This window comes from Triturus cristatus, chromosome 2_1 (assembly GCF_964204655.1).
Source record: "Triturus cristatus chromosome 2_1, aTriCri1.1, whole genome shotgun sequence".
In the NCBI taxonomy this organism is placed as follows: domain Eukaryota; kingdom Metazoa; phylum Chordata; class Amphibia; order Caudata; family Salamandridae; genus Triturus; species Triturus cristatus.
Window position 1 is genome coordinate 1,039,512,288 of NC_140581.1, and position 22,438 is coordinate 1,039,534,725.

General features: G+C 48.6%; 1 protein-coding gene across 2 annotated transcripts in view; it reads left to right on the forward strand.

The window, feature by feature from the left end:
- The window catches only part of LOC146866308 (uncharacterized), a 33,805-nt gene extending 11,905 nt beyond the window's left edge, over positions 1-21,900 (forward strand). The window contains exons 4-7 of one of the 2 annotated variants that reach the window (XM_085635334.1): positions 2,085-2,126; positions 3,806-3,853; positions 12,319-12,762; positions 17,018-21,900. In XM_085635334.1, the coding sequence (XP_085491460.1) occupies positions 2,085-2,126; positions 3,806-3,853; positions 12,319-12,762; positions 17,018-19,153 (2,670 nt within the window). In that variant the 3' untranslated portion in view covers positions 19,154-21,900. The remainder of the gene's footprint in view (positions 1-2,084; positions 2,127-3,805; positions 3,854-12,318; positions 12,763-17,017) is intronic. The other variant, XM_085635343.1, reaches the window with a different exon arrangement.
- The last annotated feature ends 538 nt before the right edge of the window (positions 21,901-22,438 follow it).

Sequence of the window (22,438 nt, forward strand, 5' to 3'; positions counted from 1 at the left end):
ACAATAAGCAAAAATTGCTAACACGACACTCCACCATTCGGAAAATGCAGGAATGCACCATATGTGCAATGTTGCACCATTGCAAATATTGTGCATTCCTGCATTTTCACTTGTTCCTGTGTTTTCACTTGCGCTGGTGCTAAACTCAGCTGCCTAGCTCCAACGCAGACACCCTTGCACCAAAGTGCAAGAGTGCCTGCGTTGACAGAATGATTGTGTATGTGCAGGAAGGTGTCCCTTCCCGCACATAAACATTCACTAAGGTAGGTGTCCCTCCCCGCCACCGCCACAAACCTCCCCCTATCATCAACAATGGTGGAGTCCACCTCGAAAGGTAGTGAAGCTCTAACTAGGATACCCACACCCCTGGAGCCTGAGGAGAATCCCGAGTGGGCGATGAATTTGTAACCTTTTCTATTAAGAGCATGGCAAGTATTACCTATAAGGTGTGTCTCCTGCAGTAGGGCCACATCCGGCAAAGACCGTTTTAAGAACTGCAAGACTATCCCCCGCTTAATACGATCTCCCAAGCCATTAACATTCCAGCTAATAATATTGAAGCCCCTACCCCCATCCCCACACACAAAGAGGCCCACCCCACACCCGAAGTGCCACCAGTAAACAACCCTGACAACCATTACTACGCCTTGCAAAAACAAACCCCCCAACAACAACCCCAAAATCCCAACTCCACCCCCCACCCTGCACCCCTGCTGCAGCTTACAAAGCCCCCCCAACTTGCAGTGTGCCTGTCGCCCTACCATAACGCAAAACTACAAAAAGTACCCTGAGGGAGGAAAGAGCTCCCATCTTCCTCCCGCAACCCTCCGTATTACTGCAGAATGCAGAACAATTTCATATGTTCACCCCATACAGAGATCTTGGCCTAAATCCATCGTGTTTTTGCTCACCATGCCATTCATTTCAGTCATTTTAATGGTGAAAGGAGCCCAGAAGGAATGGCACGCAAAGTTCTTTTAGGCAGATACATTATTTGCCCCAGTGGCAAAATAATGTTCCAGGGTTCAGTGCTAGGTTATGAAGTGTTGAAATATTTGATAAACCTTGCTCAAAACTGACTGTAATGCAAATGACCTTTTACCCAATGCTTCTCGATGATCCTGCTTTAGAATAAATAGTTTAGCCCTCCCCAAAAACTTCGGGATACCCCATCAACCTTCTGACAGAGTCAGGTCAGCTCTCTACGCTCACCATTGCACTATGCAGCTGACCTTGAAACGTTCTTCAGGGCTGCTTCAGCGCTCAGTCCAGACCGAAGGTAGCCTTTATCTCTTATCTCAGGCCGGAAGTAGAAGGACCATTTGCTGGGGTTACTATAGAAGCAGCTGTGCCAATTTTGCATTTGCTAGAACCTTCTTGTCCTTAATTAAAGGTGATGTCATATTCCACTGTTGTGTCTATCCCTCAAAACTACCCCAAAAAATATGCGTAGAGGCGTTCAATGGGGAGAGTCACGAAAAGAGACACGTATTTAGCTTAGCCTTCCAGCATGCGCAAAATATGCGGCTATAAACAAACCCTGTTGTAGACACAGCCAAACCCCCGAAAACACATCTCCTGAAGATGGTCAATGCTTTGCCCTCAACAGGAGAGTTCTACACATTGCATGGTACTGTATTGTAATTGTATTTATATATTTGAAAAAGAGAAGGATGGGAGAAAAAAATGCTAAACAGATCTTTGTTACTTTTTATTTCAACATTGAATAGCTTTCAAAGTGATATGGTTTGGGATGTCCTGCATACCAGAATGAGTACCCTGAAATGAGAGTAAACATCTGATAGAGGACACTCATTTGGCACAAAGAAACCATAAACAAGTCATTGAGTAGAGACTAGGAAGTAGCTTCCTTGGAACCACCTAGCCTCACTCTCGTAAGCACGGCCTCTTCATACTGCATAGTAGCGACATTACCTAAAGAACTAGATTCAGGCCCGTTTCTGACATGTAGAGCTGCCCATCAGTTAAACTGTAATAAAACACATGCAGATAAGATAAAATATTAACTATTTTTTCTGCCATGCAATATCCCTTGCACTAACCAGTTTCACTTTTGTACGCAGGTCGAAAGCGCCTCTTTATCCCAGATACCTACACCGCCGACGGTAAGACACGATCACCTGATTTTTGCGATTTCAATTACAGCATGCACTAAAAAATCTTTCTTTTTCTAGTACTTTCTCTCCTTGGTGAGTGCAACACCTGTACCACGTAGTGTGTAGTACCAGAAAATCTTAGTCAGAATATCGCCTGATCGAAGTAGTGTGCTCTGAAAATCTTTAAAGCAGTCACCCCATTGGAGTCAATACCTGAACATCTGCACCCAATGGGGCAATATTAGGACACATTATTTCTGACACACGATATTTCTGACTACAATATTCTGACTTAAAACCCTTTCTAGCCTTCAGGTTCCTTATTTTTCTTCCATCAAATTATTCCAGGGTGATCTTATCTGAACCTTTTAAGCAGCCAATTTCTCCCAGTACAATTTCTTTCTGTAGCCAGAGGGGCTCCTATCCTCCTGCCTCTTTCCAGATTCACCCACTCTTCAGCAAACACTTGCCAAAGTAAGCCTCGACGCCTCCTCCCATTGTCCACTTACCCACCTCCCCTTGTGTCTTCCCCTTATAGCTGCATGCCTTGCCACTTCACACATACCCACCCAGATACTGACTGATTGCTTAATCAATACTTCAGCACATACATCTGCGATCTACCTCCACTTATCATTCTTCACTGCTGATCATTTGCTGCTGACGTCTGTGTGACGTATAGGTCATTAATTAGAACCTGACAAGGTCAATTCACACTTCACCCTTCCAAGGGCAGCATCTCAGTACAAATAAATAATGAAATTGTAACACTTGTTATATAGTCCTTAAATGTGTCACACAGTATGCCACTGTGCGCTCCATTAAAGCAAATCGTTATTTCACGACCCCTACTTGCATGACCCAGAAAGGACACAATTTACACCATATTTATGTATTCATGCGCTATTAGGTGTGATATACTGCGTTGTCTCTTTTTGACTCATTAGTGAAACACTAAGGGGCAGATTTACAAGCCTCTTACGTCACTTTTGCGTCACTTTTCCCCATGTTAAAAGTGACGTAATAGTGGTGCAAGGTGCTTGTAAATCTGCCCATAAGTACTTGTACCCCGCTGAGATAATATTGTTCTCACGTGGATATATTGCAGATCAATTAATCTTTATCTCATTCGGTTAGTGCATAATTGAATTACACCAGTCAAATTTACAAAATTTGGGCTAAGTGAAAATAGCTAAACGCATCAGTGTGAAATATTTCGAAATTTCTGAATGCAGCGAACTAATTTGAGCAGAAAATATCTCACAGGAACCTGGTTCGAGCAGAAAATGTCTTGTATGATACATTTTCTCCTGGAGCCAACCAGTTCCCTGGAGGGTGCATCACATGGATTTTGAACACGAGGTATTCACTTATGTTTTAAGTTTTATGTGGCATACCACAAAGAAAATTGTGCAAAATTTCATTTCATTTTGTTCAATTCCCTTTACATGTATCGAAATTTAAACGAAAAAAAATGTGCACACTATTTATCTCCTTGATCTGTGAACATCTTATGCAAACGTGAGAAAGGGAGTTTAAAACAAAAAAAAGTATCTTTGGGTTCACTCACAACCAGATAGACATGCTGACCTACTGCATGGCTTTTGCTAGGTCTTTTAAGTGGAGCAGAATGAGCAGAAGTTGCAATACTTTTGTTTTAATGTAGCAATGTCTGTGTGTGTTTACAGGTCAGCAGTGAGTCAGTGGAGACTCAAAAAGACAGCTCGGAAGAGCAGGTAATGTGCTTTCCTTGTTTGCATTGAATACTGTTCAAGTTAAAATTAGAACATTGGAATAATTAATCCCACAGCAAACGAGGACATCCATTGTTTTTCAGAGATGGATTATTTAGCTAGGAATTTTCCTTCTGAATTTAGTGTAGTGATGTGGCTGTGGACCTTTTAATCCATGCTCCGACCTAAGGGTATGAATGGCACTAAATACTCCCTCACTGTCAATAGCTTTTTCACTGAGTTTGGCATCACCGGAAGAGGACTGCCATTGGTGTTCTACGACAATGTCAAAGCTCAAATAGTGATCTGCACTTATATCGACTGATCCAAATATCGACCACCGACATATCATCAAGATAATTCGATGTGAAGCAAATCTGTGCTTCTGAAGTTTGGTTACCTTTTTTTTTTGTTGAAACATTTTTTATTGTTTTCATACACAGCCATACAACAATCAGCTCTCAATCCCCGCCCAGTCAGGAAATACCCCACATATACCAGCATTTCCATTCAGCTGTCCCACCCGGCCCCTTCCCCCCCGCCCCCCACCCTCTGTCAGTGTGCCCCCGTCTGCTACCCCGGTCCCACGCTCGATGCTTCCCCTCCCCTCAATCAATGCAATACAGGAGCCCCACCTCTCCCTACAGCCACAATGCCTTCCCCTCCAACCCTATCCAGAGTGCAGTCGGTCAGGGCCCGCCAGTCGCCTCCACTACTCCCCACTCCCCACTACCACTTCCTCATCAGGCCCGCTCCCTTCCTCCCCCGGTTCGGACATCAGCCCCTGGAGTTCTACCACCAACGCTTCCCACGCCCGGGCTGTCGCTAGCGCTTTTTCGTCATCTCGCCGGAGGGCCAGTTGCACCCGGAGCGTGCCCTCGGCCCCCGCCCAACGCTCCAGGGCTGATCTCCAGCGCAGGAAACTGGGTCCCCCCCGGGATTTCCAGTGCAGCGTCAATTCCCTCTTGGCCAATATCAGCCCTAGATCATAGAATTTGCTCGTGACCTTCGTGCGACGGGTGTGGGGGAACCAAAGCAGCAAGCAGGTGCCCATCTCCGGACCAATGGAGCGATCCGTAACCCGGTTCAGGCACTCCACCACCGCTTCCCAGTAGTCCCCCAACTGCCTACAGGCCCAAAACATGTGGCGAAAGTCTGCTCCGTCCGCCCCGCACCGCGGACACTGAGAGTGCGCTCCCCCGAAATATTGTAAAACCTTTGCCGGCGTCAGGTACGCTCTGTGTAGTGTAAAAAACTGGACAAGCTGGAACCTGGCATTCCTTGTCCCCTTCCATGCCCTCCGCACCAGCGTGGACCACGCGGATTCAGGGATCTCCTTCCCCAGGTCCGCCTCCCACTTTCCCCTCAAGGCGCCCAATGGGGGGAGGCTCTCCGTTGACAGCCTACGATAAAGGCATGTAATGGCCTTGGCCGTCCCCGCCGCCATCACCACATATTGGCAACCCGTGGCAGTCGGGGGCTCCGACAGCCCCACATTCCAATGCCTCTGAAGGCTTGCCACCAAGGCCGCATGGAGCAGGAAGTCTCCCCGCGGAAGCCCATAAGAGTCCTGCAAGTCTTGGAAAGGCAGCAGTACTCCCTCACGAAATAGATCCCCTACCATCTGGACCCCCATTTCCTCCCAGACCGCCAACCCCGACCAGTCTCCTCCATGCGGGAACGCCGTGCACATCCCCAGAGGGATCTCAGGGGCATAGGGGTGAACTATGGCGGCCTTTCTCTGGCATCTATTCCAGCATAACCGGAGGGTACGTTCCTCCATGGTGAGCTGAGCGAGGTCCAGCCTCTGGTGGAGGACTATAAAGGCCAGCATGTGGCGCGGGATTAGCCTGCCCTGGGGACCGTCCGGGCCCCTGTACTCCCTGGCCACCGCCTGTGTGAGCCACTGGAGCTGGGCCGCCAGATAATACCATTCGAAGTCCGGAGCCGCCAAGCCTCCCTCCGCCCGCGGTCGCCGCAAGGTGGTCAGCGCCACTCGTCGCCTTCCCGACCCCCAAATGAAGCTCGTGGTGAGTACCCGCAGTGCCGCAAAAAACGACGCTGGGATCCATATTGGAAGGGTGCGAAAATAGTAAAGGAGCCGCGGCAGCGCCACCATTTTCAGCAGCGCCACCCTCCCAGCACACGAGAGCGGGAGCGTTTTCCAAAATCCCATACTACCCCTTAGACCACGAAGCGCCCTACCCACATTACCGTCCAGCAAATCAGCCTGGGTATGATAGATGTTAACCCCCAGATATCGGAGACAGCTGCCTTCCCAGCGGATTTGGCCTAACGCCTGCGGGGGCTGTCCCCCTCGCGACAGCGGGAACAAACAGGTTTTACGCCAATTGACCTTAAGCCCGGACAGCCGACCAAACTCCTCCAATAAGGCCACCGCTCCCTCCAGTGCACCCGCCGTGTCCTCCAAAAACATCAGTAGATCGTCCGCATAGAGGGAGATATAATGCGTATCCTCCCGCAAGGCCACCCCTACATACGTACCCCCTCGTCGAGCATGTGCCGCCAATGGTTCAATGGCCAGCGCGAACAGCAAGGGGGAGAGGGAACACCCCTGTCTCGTCCCCCTCCGGACATGGTAGGAGGCCGAGACAGTGACCCCTGTCTTCACCCGGGCTGTAGCCTCGCTATAAAGTAGCGAGGTCCAGCGCACAAAGTCCTCCCCCAAACCGAACTCCCGCAACACTCGGTACAAATAAGGCCATTCCACACTGTCGAAGGCCTTTTCTATGTCGACCGACAGCGTACAGGCCTCCGGGAAGATCTCCCGGTCCAGTTCCATCACTCGCAGCAACCTTCTCACAGAAGTGGCAGTGCTGCGTCGAGGAATAAAGCCCGCCTGATCCGGGTGGACTAAAGCGGCCATATGGCCCAGGAGGCGCGACGCCAGTACCTTGCTCAATATCTTATAGTCCACCGTCAACATGGAGAGCGGCCGATAAGCCGTGTGCGCGTCGGCCTTCCCTCCGGGCTTTAATAAGGGGATCACAATCGCCTCCCGAGCAGAGGCGGGTAGACGCCCACGTCGCCAAGCTTCGCCGTAGAGGGCCTGCAGCTGTGGGGCCAACAGGTCCGAAAACGCCGCATAGAACTCGACAGGCAGCCCATCCGCCCCCGGGGTTTTCCGGCGCGCCATATGTCGAATCGCCGCCCGAATTTCACCCAGCGAAATGGCACCACCAAGTTCTTTCCCCACCTCCGGGTCTAGGCGAGGCAGGCGGGCCTCCGACAAGAAGTCCGCTAGGCCCTCTGGCTCCCCCGCCATGGTGCTGTCGTATAACCCAGCATAATAGCCAGCGAACTGCTGATTGATCCCCTTCTGGGAATACACCGGGGCGCCCCCCGCGTCAGCCAGGGCCAGTATCGGTTCCCCCCGGGCCGCCGGGTTCGCCAGCCAAGCCAAAAGGGATCCCACCTTATCACGCTCCGCGTGCGCTCTCATTAGGTAGCCTTTATGGTCAAAGCAGCGGAGCCTCTCCACCTGCACCGCCACCGCCTCGCGCGCTTCAGCGACCGCAGCCAGCTCTCCGGTCCCCGACTGATGCGCCAGTTCCGCCGCCCGCAGCAGGGCCTCCGCCCCCTCCACCTCCTTCAGCAGCGACTTCCTCACCCCAGCCGTGGACGAGATACAGACCCCCCTGACCACCGCCTTGAGCGCGTCCCATTCCGTCGCCCGGCTTGCCGTCGTACCCGAGTTTCGCTCGAAATATTGTGTTAAGCAGTCGCTAACCTCAGCCCGGAAGACCGGGTCCTCCAGGAGCAGAGGGTTAAGGCGCCACGTGGGAATAGCTTGCCGCTGCCTGGACCACTGCAACACCCCCAGACAGGGGTTATGATCCGAGAGAGTTTTCGCTAGATACTCACTATGTCGTATCAGCGGTTGGACGTCCGAGGAGCACAATATACCATCCAATCTGACATACAGCTCATAGGGGGCAGAATAAAATGAGTAATCCCTGTCCTGCGGGTGATGAGCGCGCCAGGTATCCACCAGACCCCAGGTGCCCTGCCAGCTACTCCGAGCAGTGGCCACCCGACGCACCGCCGACTGTGCCAGGGGGGGGTGGGATCTATCCAACTCCACATCCGTGACAGAATTAAAGTCCCCTCCCAGCACAACCGGCCCCGTCAAATACGCCGCCAACTGCCCTGACAGCCTGGAGAAAAACGCCACCTGGTCTACATTAGGGGCATATACACTACACATGCTCAAGTCCCTCCCATCCAGCCGCCCCTGCACTGCCACAAACCTGCCCTCCGGGTCCACCAATGTCATCAGGGGTTGGAAAGGGACACCCGCTCTCACCCAGATCAGGGCCCCCCGAGCAAACCTCGAGAAGGTGGTGTAATATAGTTGGCCCCGCCAGCGCCGCTGCAATGCCTTCCCCTCCTCTTTATCCAAGTGGGTCTCCTGAAGGAAGGCTACCTGGACCCCTCTCCGCACTAAGTATGCATGGATTTTATGTCTCTTCACCATAGAGGTGAGCCCTCTCACATTCCAAGTCACAATTCTCAATTCAAGGGGGGTCCCCATCCCATCGTCGGACCAACCCTCCCATCCTACCCCTCCGAGGCACACTGACAATCCCTTGACACCCTAACACACCCCAACTCCCCAAATCCCCACCCCTCCCCAGAACAGGCTCTAAACCGCAGTCACCCATCCAAATACTCCCCCAAACAGAAACCAAATACTCTGGTAGCCACCAGAGTCTCACTATGTCCGTGAGGTTGAGGTGGTGACTCTACGCCTGACGGGCTGACAATGGACCTCCCCAAAGCATCCATGCCCAGACTCCATCAATGTCACCCCCCCCAGCAGTCCATCCCCCGCAGGCTCCCCCCACCCCCACCCCCGGGGTCCCCCAGAATCTCCAGACCGTCCAGCCATGGGCGCCAGCCGCTGTTCGGCCCTCCGTAGGCCCCAGCGAGCCCGAAGCAGTGTCCCTCTCCACACGTACCCAGTCTTCCCAACCCAAGTCCCTTAGTTCAGGGCCCAAGCACTCCCCAAACCTTCAAGCGTCCAACATTCCATCTGCCGTCCCCGGAGTAACATCTGGCAGCTCCTCCACTTCGTCGACAGCGCCATCCGAATGGGAGTCCTCCGTGCCCTTCCCAGAGCCCGAATCCTCGCTGGGCTGGGAGGCCGTGGCCCCGGAGATCACAGAGACCGCCCGCAGCGCGGCTCGCCTCTCCAGTGCCGTCTGGGACGCACCCGGAGATCGGGCCCCGGCTGTCTTCGCCCTGTTGCGTCTGGTGCGACGGGCCTTCGTCGGAGTGCCCCGTGGCCCCTCTCCAGCATCATGCGCCGTCGCTCGGGGTCTGGCCGACTCCAACCAACTCCAGGCTGCTGCAGGGTCAGTGAAGAAGACAGCTTCCCCATCTATCACCACTCGGAGATGGGCCGGGAACAACAAAGAATATTGCAGCCCCTCGTCCCGCAGTGCTCTCTTCACCGCCAGAAATAAGGTATGTCTGCGCTGAACCTCCATGGGGTAATCCGGGTAAATAGAGACCCGAGCGTTCTCTACCTGATAGGGTCCCGAAGTTCTGGCCCTCTGAAGGATAATGTCCCGGTCCTTGTAATGCAGCAGTCGGGCCACCACCGGCCGGGGCGGCCTGCCCGGGTCCGGGGGGCGGGCCGGGACCCTATGCGCCCTCTCCAGAGTAAAGAACCGCGTGAGTCCCTCGGGCGCCACCACCTCCTGCAGCCAGGTCTCCAGGTAGGTTATCATATCTCCCCCTTCGATCTTTTCCGGTAGCCCGACTACGCGAATGTTATTGCGGCGGTTGCGCCCTTCAGCATCCTCGGCCCTCTTTTCCAAAGTCACCACTCGCCGTAGAAGATCCGCTGTCTGACCCTCCAATACCTTCTGCGCTGGCTCCACCAGGTCCATCCTGTCCTCTGTGGTCTTGACCCTGTCCACCAGCTTCCTGTGATCCGCCCGGAGCAGCCCCAGGTCCGAGGATACCTGGGCGATATCATTCTGCAGCGCCGTTTTTGTGTCCGCTATGGCCTGCAAGATCTGGTCAAGCTGTCACTGCTGTAGGCCCGCCGCAGATTCGGCGTCAGCGCCACCCCTGCCGCCACCGGTAGGGTCCCCCGCCGACTCCACCGACTGCCCTCCCGGCTTGAGTCGTGGCTTGACCATGCTCCCGACCAGGCGGTGCGTCCGATAGGCTCTCCCAAGGCGGCCTCCGGGCCGCCCCCCAGACCTGCGGGCAGCGCACCCCCTCGTCGGCCCCCGGGGCCCGCTCCACCGTGCCTGCTGTCCACCGGGAGACCAGCGCCCTCCTTCTGTTCACCAGGCTCCTCAGCGGGGAGGCCACCAGTCGCCGCTAGAGCCGCCGGGTCCAGGGCCGCGTCCGACCCTCTCCACCGTCCTCCGAGCGGCGTCGGGATCGTCGCACCACCCAGGGGCCAGAACCGCCCGTTCGCTGCCTGTGGGCAGTCAAGCCGCTACCACCAAGGGGTCACTGCACCCACCGCGTTGGCCCACCTAGCATGTGGCGTCTCGCTGCGGGCGCCCCAGGCCCAGGTCCTCCTTCGCCGCCACCAGCCCAGAGCCTTCCGCCGTGTCGCCACTGCTCCGTTATGCAGCCTCCACCTCTAGGTCACTCTCTGCTGCTGGCTCCTCAGCTCCAAGCTTCGCACCCAGGGTGATCCCCGCCGCCACTCTCCAGCAGGACCAGGCCGGCACTTCCGGTGCTCGCGGCCGATGCAGCCTCACTTCCGGCCCGCTCCGCCAGCACTGTGGGCCGCTGCTTCCCGTCTCCTCAGAGGCCACCCAAGATGGCCGGCGGCCGCCCGCCTCCGTCTCCTTTCCGCCGCTGCGTCCGCCCACTGCGCCGCGGTCCGCTCCGTCCGACTGCTCCAGGGGTCCCGAGGTGGCAGGGGGAGCCCTCCGGGAGCGTCAAACCGCCCAGGGAACACTCGTCTCAGGATTAATGGCTGGGCTGGATGCGGAGCTCTTCGCTCACGCGTCCATGCCCGTCGGCCGCCAAGCCACGCCCCCCTGAAGTTTGGTTACCTTGATGGAATGTTGTCAGGGTGCTTCGATGTGGAGTTTAAATAGGAAATTGGTGCTTTCTTATGTATGGTTATCTTGACGGTATGCGTGTAACCAATATTGTGGTCGTTATATGTACAAGTTGATTATCCTGAACTCAATATTACTACATGTATCCCTACAGTTTTGCTGTCATTAAAGCGGAGGCAGTTGCGCTGCACCTATCCATGCCCCTTTTCTAAGCGATGTCCCAAAGGAGTAACATGCCCTGAATCACACCAGAAGCCCCATTCCAAAGTGACCTTGGCTATATCAAACATATATACATGAGATGTAGGAGATCGCGCTGACCTTTATGGAACACGGTGCCGGCACAGTTGTTGTCTGCAACATAAGGCACCACGCAACATATGCACAGAACATTTTTTGCCTATCGAAGTCAGCTGTTGGGTGGAAAAAGTTTTGCTAGTACCCGGAATCGTAAGATCCTGGTTAACGAAATAAGAATTTGGGCACCTTTAAAAATAAATATGCCTATTGTACTTAAAACAGTGCTAAATCTACCAGATGGGAAGGTCTTTTGCCAATGAAGACAGAGACAGTGGCAACAATATCAAGGTGACAACATTCCTTATATCTCCCTATGCTGTCTGCAGCTCTACTATGAAGAGTAGCATCATTTTGGCACGCCATCTGCCTTTAACCTTGACGGGCCATCTGCTGATCACATGCAGTATTAAAATTCTGTTGAATTTCTCTAATTACTAGTCCCTTGTACAAGTTAGAGGTAAATTGTAGATTTGAAATTGTCTATTAGTAGCAGGGAAAGGGTGCGTGCATGTATATGCATGTGAGTAGAACTTCTGTCGCCTGATTGGAAATATGTGTCATCATGCCCTGGTCAAGGAGCTAGTACAGCAATGCTATGTTGATGCCAGTCCATCAGAGCCCAGTCTCTCCATGGAGGAGGAGACCTTTATTCTCCATACTGCTCATTTGACCATTCTCTTACATCAATTCAAAGTTTGCCAGAGACCCAGAAATGTTTATATTTTAATACTCAATTGCTGCGCACCCGCATATTTTCGCAAGTTGAAAAGTCTATGTTCTGTTCTCACATTTTCAATAAAGTTGGAGGGAGGAGTTCACAAAGTTGCTAAATTGTGACAATCTTGCTTATGGCCCCTGGAATCACCATTACCTCATTATGTGTGTTGATGGCATTATAAAAGGTCATAATTCAAAACTCAGGGTTCCTTTCAGTGCTCAGTGATCCTTTTATCTCCAGACAAGTGTGTGCTCTACAAGTACCTATACGTACATGCTTTGTAGACATTTAGGCTCAAGGCGACATGATATTGCACACATTAATGTCGTTACGTGTAAGCACTCGCAATAACTGAGTATGATCTGAAACCTTTTGTCTTCTGTTTTCAGCAGGATACTTCAAGTGAAGAACTTACCACTCAAAAGAGTGCCGCTGTAGAACCTACCAGTGAAAGACAGGAGGACTATGACGGCCATGATATCGATAGTGACTTTATAAGCAAGGCGTATTTTGGAGTCAAATCCTCTGACGGAGCTCATGGAGTCAATGACGATGACCACAACGAAGATGATGTGACAGTGGATCTAGAAGACGTCTCATCCAATGAGGCTTCAAAGAGCAGCTCAGAACCTGATGCACATGATTCGGATAACAGTGTACCAGAGGATGGTGCGGTAGCCGAAAGCGCTGAAGATAGTGCAGATTCTAAGGTTAATAGCAAGGAGGATGAGGCACCTAAAGTGAATTCAGAAGAACATGATGATAAAAATGAAGATGGAAAAAGCAGCGAAGATGCAGAGACACTTCCACAAAACACACATATACAGTGCACAGTAAGTATATGAAAAGTAGTTATTTATGATGTTCTGTGTGCTTATACTATTTGTAAAATAGCAGGTGCCCTGCCCAGATGCATGTATATTTTCTACATGTCACACTATTGTTTTATTTTTATTGTGAGAACATGTGCCAAGTGGCACTTCTAAAGATTAAGTCAACTTTCTCATGTTAATTCAAAGTAAAGCCAGTCTCCACTGTATGCTGAGATATATCTTATATGCTGGTTCCTAGGTCCCACATCTATTTCTAACTCTTCATGACGTAATAACACTGTGCGCAAACATTGTCTAAAAGAGGATGCTTAATACCATAGTCAACAACCACCCGTTGTAACCATAAGAGCTAAGAGTTTATCATAAAACACAGTTTTCTGGAAGCAAATGTGAAGCTGCTGGGTTCAACAAGCATTTGCAATGCAATAGGTCTTGCATTTGGAACAGTTTGAGCTCTTGGCATTGTAAATGACAATGCCTTTTTTTATGGGTTGGTTTTTAAAACATAAATAAAAGGCATTATCATTTACAATGCCAGTAGCTTAAACTCTCGCAAATGCGAGACCTATTGCATCTTCAAGTAAGATGTAAGGGTGTCCTACAAATATACTCCACAACTTCTTGAACTATTGGTCATCTTTCAAGTTCTGCTGGGGTTTGATAAACTAATAAAATGGATCGAACAAAAGTAATGATCAGATTGTGTCTCCTATGCTTTTTGTTACACCCCTTGTATATATTCCTTGCTTCCCCTCTTTTATTTTTTCGACATTAGAAAACCATACCATTCTGGTAATAAAACAGCCACAGCTAGACACAGCAGAACATGTGTAACATTACATGGAGTCTCAGGGTTAGCAAAGAGGGGGGCTTTACTTAAATATGGGAACATGTCTTTATCTCTGTCACTCTGCTCACATAATTTCATAAGCTAATGTGTCTAAATTAACAGCGTAACCACATGTGCCATTTGAGATATTGTCTACAGATTACAAACTGGAAACAGTTCATAGCAAGTTTACAATTTGGTGCGCCTACAAACACACATAGGCATACACAGGCAAACACATGCACACAGATTAATCTACAAAGACACTTACAAATCTACCTACAGAAGCACTTTCGCACAAAAGCAGGCACCCAAAGAGACACACACACACTGACGCACAAAGGCACATACTTGCAAAGACACACAGATAGGCACTTTAAGGAAAAAACTCATACCGAGACAAATTCAAACACACGGAGAAACACACAGGAAGGTTGTTATCTCAATTTAGCAATTTATAGCCGATTGCAAGCAGTGATTGACACGAGATAGTGAGGATTAATGCCCAAGGCTGCCTTGAGAATTAAGAAGAGATTCATTGAAAGAGTCAGTGACAAAAACCCGGCCTTTATGCTGTGGGCGGTGCCCCAAGAGGCAATGACCTTGTAACTTCTTTCGGCAGCAAAGCACATCAAAGGCACATCAAGTACTGTACTGTAAAACTGACAGGACACGCGGATATAAACACTCATACCGTGTCCTACATCTGCAACAGCAAAACAAGGCTTTAAATGCATTAGGGCGGCGGGAGGGTAAACGTAATGCGCCCTAACGAGGTGAAGATTATTTATGAAGTGTGAGGAGGGCAGGGGGCGGGGTGGGTTTGTAGGAGGCCGTGGGTGAAAATTCCCGTTCCAGAGGTTGGGAAGGGGCAGTGCTGCGTGAGAACAGAATCACGGATGGTGAATATGCACTCCACGCCCCCCAGGGTTGGGGATGGGGGGGGGTGTCATAGCCAGGGAGCTCCTGTACAATGCTTCACAAAAGTTGCAAAGCACAGAACGTATCGCCGACACGGAGATGGAGACGCAAATAACACAGCCCTCTCACATTTCACAACCCGCATACCTCAAGTGTCAACATGGGCAGGACGAGCCTGAGGCGATGACCCCTTGGAGTCCTGTCACGGAGACCGACTCTAGAAGTACTGCCTTGGGGGCCTTGCTGCATCTGCCTGGGCCCAGAGGACTGAGGTGAGCTGGCCTGTGTGGACTGCTCTGGTGCCCTTGCCCCTAACAGCAGGGCCAATGGTGTGACCCCCGCACCTGGGAGCAAGAGTGCAGCCGGCTGTTGCCATGCTGCTTAGGTGCCCCTTCCCTCCCCACTGGATGAGCTAGCGGCATGCTCCGGAGTCCGGGAATGGATTGAGAGGCAAACTGTTGCCGCAGGGCTGGGGACCTGGTTCCCTGTTTCGATGAAGTTGGGTGTCACCTGGACTGTTTGGGAAAAGGTTCCAGCCCGGATATTGACCTTCACTCAAGGCGAGGAATGCCAGGGCTCTGCGGTTTCCAGTTGGGGGTGGGGGCAGAATGGCAAGGGCCCTGGGGGATCGCGTGCAGTGTGAGGGCGCCGTGAGATGTGTTGAGACACTGGCGACGTCGCAGACTGAGCTGAACCATGGGGTGTTGAAGGACCTATGGCCTGGAGCCTGACAGCGCACAGACTAACTCGTAAATATACACAGCTCTGCAGTATCCAGTTGGGGCAGGGGGATCTCATTCGGTGTGAGGGTGCCGTGAGAGGTGTGACCCACTCGTAAACATACACGGCTCTGCAGTATCCAGTTGGGGGTGGGGGCAGGGGGATCTCACGCGGTGTGAGGGCGTCCGTTCCTCTCCATGAGTTCCGACTCGAGTGGAAAAAAAGCTGTCAGTACGGCTTCCCCGGCCAATTACTTGCTCCACCCTCGGATGTTTGTGTGCTCCAGTGCAAAGCACATTATAAAATCACGCCTCGAAGTTCTAAGGACATCTGTCACCTTTAGGGACTAGAAGCTAGATATTCAGTCAATCCGTCGGTGCATTGACAATGATATTTGGATACTGGGACATCCGGGGGTAAGTTGGGAGTGAGTGGGAGGTTTAGGGTGGTGTGACGGTTGAGAGAAGGTGGCGAAGGTGAGCCTTGCGTGAAAGCATCAGGTGGGTGGCGGAGGGACGGAGGGTGTGCATGGGAGACAGGGAAAGCTGAGATAAAGAATGGCTGTGGCCTCTCTGGGGTTGCACTGTATGTAGGGAGGGGGTACTGGCAAGGCTGAATAGTAGGTTGTCCCTCTTGGCGGGAGTCCTCCCCGCGAGCCTCGCATGCCCCTTCTGCGCCTCCATTCCCTCTGTTACACAGAGCCGGCTGCCAGCCTTGGGATTGACAGCGCCCCTAGTGGAGCAAGCATTGATGCTCTCCCATGAACATAGGCACATCATACTCTTCTCTAGCCACTTATTACCACCTGTTTGCCACACACAGGCAAATTACATCCACCGTATGTATAGTGATAAATTGATCCCTGGTTGCAGTGCTCCCTCCCCCGATGATACGGTTTACTGCTTTTTGTTTTGTTCTAAGTACGCTAGTTTCATTTTTCATTTAATCCCGTATGTGGATCTGTGCTTTTGGTGTTGGACCGGTCCTTAAGCACTGGTGAAATCACAGTTGTACAGACAGTCGCGGTGGTACAACTCCTAAACATACACTGCTCTGCGGTATCCAGTCGGGGGTGTGGGCAGGGGGACCTCGCACGGTGTGAGGGCGCCATGAGCCAAAGAGATACCATGAGCTTGCACAGCTCCTGTCCGGGCAGGCACGGTGAGCAGGAGACACAGAGTGAACAAAACATGCCTCCCTTCCAATGAAAAGCGCACATTTTTGACCAGCGCCAATCAGAAGCATGGGTGAAGCTTCCACCCTGCTTCCGAAGCTAAATTGACAACAATAGATCTCGCAAGCGAGTAGCGCATGCGTTGCGTCACTAGGCGAGACCTAAAAAAAGAGGGTAGCATAGGAAGCTGGAAAATGCAGTATGAGAAAAGTATTAAAGCCTTTGAAAGTGAGAAAACTTTGGATTTAAAAATTGTGGAGTTATGTGTGATATTATTTACAATTATGAAGTGCAATAACCCAAACTAGGGGTGTTCTGGTGCTGGACTGGTATAATCGACCAGAAAAACAAATTAAAAATACTCAAGAATTCCCTTGCAAGTGTTAGTGAGCTGTACACATGCACATAACGTAATACAGACATCATAATTGTGTAGAACAGCAAGATTTGTAATGTGCTTCTGAATTTGAGTTGATCCTCAATTGATAATTGACTCATCAGAATTTGAAAATTGACCTCAAATAGTGTAAGCCGTACAGTTCAGTATATTGTTTACAAATGATATGAAGTTGTTACAATAACAGTAATTTATACCTATCTTTGAAATTTAGGGGGACCACGATCAACATTCTAGTCTAGATACCAGCGCCAGTGTCAGCTCTGACGACATCGACAGTAGAGACATCGAAACCACTGATCAGAGTGCTGAAAGTGACAGCAATAGCACGGAATCAAATGACAGTGCTGAAACGAAAGATACATTCCACAATGCAAATGAAGATGATCTTTCCAACAATGGTCAGGGTGCAAGCGATGATCAGTCTGATGAAGCAGAAGCTAGTGGGGATTCAACCCCTGAACAAGTTGAAAGTCAGGAAAACTCTCAAAACCCTGAAGAAGAAAAACACAATAAAAGCAATGATTTAGTTCAAAACACAATCAGCAGTAGTGAAGAAAACAGCAATAACGACAGTGCAGACAAGCAAGAGAATAATGAGCATATAAATGAAAATCATTTTGAAAATGGGGATGATGTACATAATATAGATGATAATGAGTCTGAAGTTCATATCACCATGAAAGTTCCTAATGAAGACAAAGGAGGCAGCAGTAGTAGTAGTGAGAGTGCCAGCAGCGAAGAAGGAAAAAAGGATGACAGTGAAGTTGCTTCTGACAACAACGGGTCTATCAAACAGTATGGAAGTGATTTAAGCAAAGAAAACAGCAGTGAATCTGATGAAGAGGGAATGCAAGGAGACGATCCAAACACAGCAAAAAGCAACAGCACTTCAACAAACTCAAATGAAAACAGCCATGAAATTACAGGGAAGAAGAGACGCCAACACCTTCAAGGTACACCTAAAGCCTTGAGAAAGAGGAAACTAACCCGAAATGATGACAAAGGAATGAAACAGGATATTAGGAGTATTACTCAAGGTGACACTCTATCAACTGAAGAGAGTCCATCTAAAGATGATGACAGTCATGAAGATAAGACTGTTTCCACTGAAGATAATGGGAAATCAGAAGAAGATACCAGCAAAGTGAAAGCTCACAGCAATTCAGAAGAAGGCCACAGCAAATCAAATGCTAACAGCAAATCAACAGAGGAACACAGCAAATCGAAGGAATATCACAGTCAGTCAAAAGAAGGACACAGTCAGTCTAAAGAGCATGACAGTAAGTCCACAGAAGATGACTCTAAATCTAAAGAAATTGGTAGTGAATCCATGGAAGAACACAGCAAATCATTGGAAGATAAAAGTGAGATTATCGAAGATGATAGCAAATCACACGAAGATAGCAGCAAGTTTGGAATTGCTGAGAAGAAACTGGAAAAGAGTGTTAAAAAACCAAAGAACACTGACAGCAAATCCAAAGAAGTGGATACAAAATCAGAAGATGTTGACAGTGTGTCTGTGGAAAATGAAAGCAAATCCATTATAGATATAAGTAGTGAATCCAATGAAGATAACAATGATTCCAAGGATAGTCATGACAGTCAATCTAAAGAAAATGATAAAATCAAACTGAAGAGTCTTCATAGCAAATCAGTCGAAGACATCACCAAATCTAATGAAGATAACAGTACATCCTTAGAAGATACCGAAAGCCACTCCAAAGAAGAAAGCAATGAATCCAACAAACCCAGCAAATCCAGAGAAGACAGCAGTGATTTAGAAAAAGATGACAGTAAATCCAAACATCTTAGCAGTGAATCCCTAGAAACCAACAGTAAATCTAAAGAAAGCAGCCAGGAATCAAATGAACGTGACAATGTCAAAATAACAAATGTAAAGGGGAGCAAATTGGATGATTTTGGTGGCAGATCATCCAATGAAAATGATACTTCTACGCAAGAAGACGAAGATGACAATGTTAATTTAAATCAAGACAGTTTGTCTTCGGAGGAAATGAATTCAAGAGAAGATAGCTCTGATCTTGGCAGCAAATCCCAAAGCACATCAACTGAGAGTAACCACGTTTCCAGAGAGGACAAAGACAGCACCTCCAGCGAAGACCAGGGTAAGCCAGCAGAAAAGAGAGAGATGGAGAGCAAATCTGATGAAAACGATGACAGCAAATCTGCAGAAGTGGTGCCCAGTAAATCCAGTGAAAGCAGCAGCGAGGAAGATGACAGCATATCAAAAAGCAATGAATTTGAAAGCCGGAGGTTAATATTTGATGTTTATCACAACAGACCAGCTGGTGATGCAGATGATAATGACTGTCAAGATGGCTATTGAGATTCTAAATGAGATGTTTTGTGATTTTATTTTTCGAAAAATAGGGAAGTATGTTGCACACGTTTTTTCATCCTATGGAAGATATAAGGTACAGTTAATTTCTCAGTAAAACCTGTGTTGATCACAGTTGTAATATGATAACTTATGTTTAACTTATGTGCATTGTTCTGCTTGGAAAATTGTGTGTGCGTGTAAAAACTGAATCATGTATATGATAGAAAGGGAGGCAGAATTGAGGCTTGACAAATATTATGGAGATGTCAATGTTTGTGAGCATGCCTTCAGCAGCTGAGTAAACATGCAATTCTTAGCAACTTGAAAAACGTAATTTGTTTTACTCATTTCTTTTTGTTGTTTTGCGTCCCTTTGCAAAGTTGGGATGTTTCAGCTTTGGAGACAGAGTTTGGCTCGGTTTTGATATCCAATCAGCGTGGGTCCAGGGGCATTTTATGAAAATGGTGCCCAATGTGTCCAACACGGTGTAGTGCTGTACGCAAAACCATTGACTTTCAAATCCATGACTGACGTATATGAAACACCAGGCAGAAAACTCTATGAAGAAATGTGGCAAATAGACGACTTTGTATTTTCCCCCTCCACGTCAATGGGACAAATACTTTAGCCACCAAATACAGATGTAGCGTTGTGCACAACTGCAGCAAGAACAAGTTACTTACGCATACATTTTTTCCGTAAGATAATTGGACCACTTTTATTTATTAACAGCAAGCTGTTAGACCATATTTAAAAACGCTTTCCTTACACTCGTACCTCACATATTCTTTTAGTTGTAATTTTTTTTTTAGTTCAGACAGGTCAAATATCAGGCCCCTCTTTAGGATTAGTGTTCCATGGGTAAGCCTGTCGAGATTGCACTCTCTACAATGCTCACCCGGAAGCGTTGCTCAATTCGTGGTCATGACCGGTTCTGTTTTTTATTTACCTAGAATATTCACTCAAATCCATGTGACATACACTCCTGACTCATGGCCAGGCTGGGGAAGCAGAAGAAGACCTGGCAAAAAAACCTGAAACCAGCCCTGATCTATCCATCCAGCCAACCACACACCCACCCGTCCATCCATCTGTCTCCTCTCTCTTTCTCTCTCCCTACTCTACCTCTCTCTCGCCCTTGCTCTCTATGTTTTGAAGGTCTCTAACTCCCTCTCTCCCTTTCTCCCTCTCTCTTGAAGGCCCATGCAGCTACTTCAGTTAACCTCAGGGAACTGGAGAAAGTGTTGTTGGCACCAGCAGCGACCCTGAGATTTCAAACTAGCCTTCAGTGCTTCATTTGTAAATCAAAAATAAGTGCCAGGGCCTCAGTTTGTTTTCAGAAGGACTCTGAATGTCGGGGAGTGATGAGTAGCAAGGCTGCCCAGTCCTCATTTCACCACATGCCTCTGACATCCACCAAAATATTGTCCCTGCCCCATATCTCTCACTCTTGCAGGTTCCTTTTCATCTCTGCTTTTCCATCTTTATTTTACTCCTTTATTTCTAAGACTGCCTTTCTTTCTTTTATTCTGGGTCAAAAAATAATCTTGAAAAATAAATCCTGCTCCCCAAAAAACAGTGCCATTGGGCCTCAACTGAAATGTCAGCACTGCTGGCCTCCACAGGCTCGTCCCACAAGAAAATGCCCGGTTGCTCAAAAGGCCAGACCAGCCACATCCTTACTGCACAACATTCATATTTGTGGTGGTGTGATGCAAGAAGACTTGTTCAATTAACTTGGTGTGTCTAGTGCGCTAACACCATACCCGATAGAAGACTTGTTGAATGGTTTGTGGTTCAGTGGTCACTGGTGTTTCATCAGGCAAACTACAGAAGGCGCCTTGTGTTGTAAAGACAGTAAAACATTCTAAAACTGGTTACAAATCTATAACTGCCGGAAAAACATGTTTGATCAGTACAACAGCATGCCAATTTCAATGGAAATTGACTGAGGTCAAGCAAGGAGGGATACAGATATTTTCCACAAGGATTGTTTATGAACTGAAAAAAGGTATTTTTTATCATAATCTCCTAGCTGGTTTTTGATGATAGAATAACTCTGCCATCGATCAGATGGGACAATCTCAGGCTTGGAATACAGCCAACCAGATGTGCACAAACCCAACGCACTAAGGCATAGTCCACAAAACACACTACCCTTGATGACTTTGTGTTCCCCCTTGTTTACTGATGCAACTTTGTAGGTACAATCCCACAATATGCTTATGGGGCAGCCAGCATCACCCGAGTCATTCTGGTAAGTCATCAGTCCACGTCCCAAGTTTAAGCGACTGCCCTTCATCATCCTAGAAGTTGTTGGATTCATCATATAAATAAGGTAGATCTGTAGAGTGAAATATACAGAGGCTCAGACATGTGTTTCAGGTTTCACTAGTTTTAAAGGATCATTAACAGTTAGCAATTGTGATTTTATAAATCTCACGACAATTTGCCCTGCTACCAACATGCTTGACACACTTTCAAAGTTATTTTTAATGACGTTGCAGCTGGGACGTGTAGGAATGACGAGGCTGTTTTTTTGTATTTTCGAATCCAGAGCAGCTACAGAGTAATGAATATATTTTGGTGTGCATTTATTGTTCACTTGGCTGTATAGACTTTCCAAGAAGTATTACCTCATTGCAAGAATTTTAATGTGACTTTGTAATAAATGTACACAATGAATTTGTGTGAAACTTATGTTCGTATTGTAATAATAGTATTTATTTTGAAGAATAAAACAATGAAACAAGCATATGGTCATGTTCATGTTTCATTAATTCATTAAATCATCAAGGATATACATTTCTTTGTCTGTCTATACCTGATTGCAACCACACCAAGATGATGGATAGAATGCTCAAATTAATCTTAGCCACTGGCAATTGCTAGGGAACACATTCCAACTGTTTTTTCCCCACTATGCCACCTTAGAGAAAGGTCTGCCTTCTCCAAATCAATACCAACTCTGCTCTACTTTGGAACAGTCCATCGTGAACTGTCAGGCGAGGCTCCCCTCCAGAAAGGACTACACAAAACCACAGACCATTTAAACCTAAATAGTTGTCATCAGTGACGTATAGTTTGAGTCTTATGGCATAGTGAGCAGGGCACCCACATCTGGGCATACTTGTCGCACTTACAGCATAAACTGCAACAGCAACAAGGGGATGGACTGAATCCTTAAATTAATCTCAGCCAGGGGTAAATACTCAGGCTGCATTCCAGTCCATCATTGTTCACCCACCTTGCCACTTCAGACAAAGGTCAGCAATAACTCTTCTCCTCATA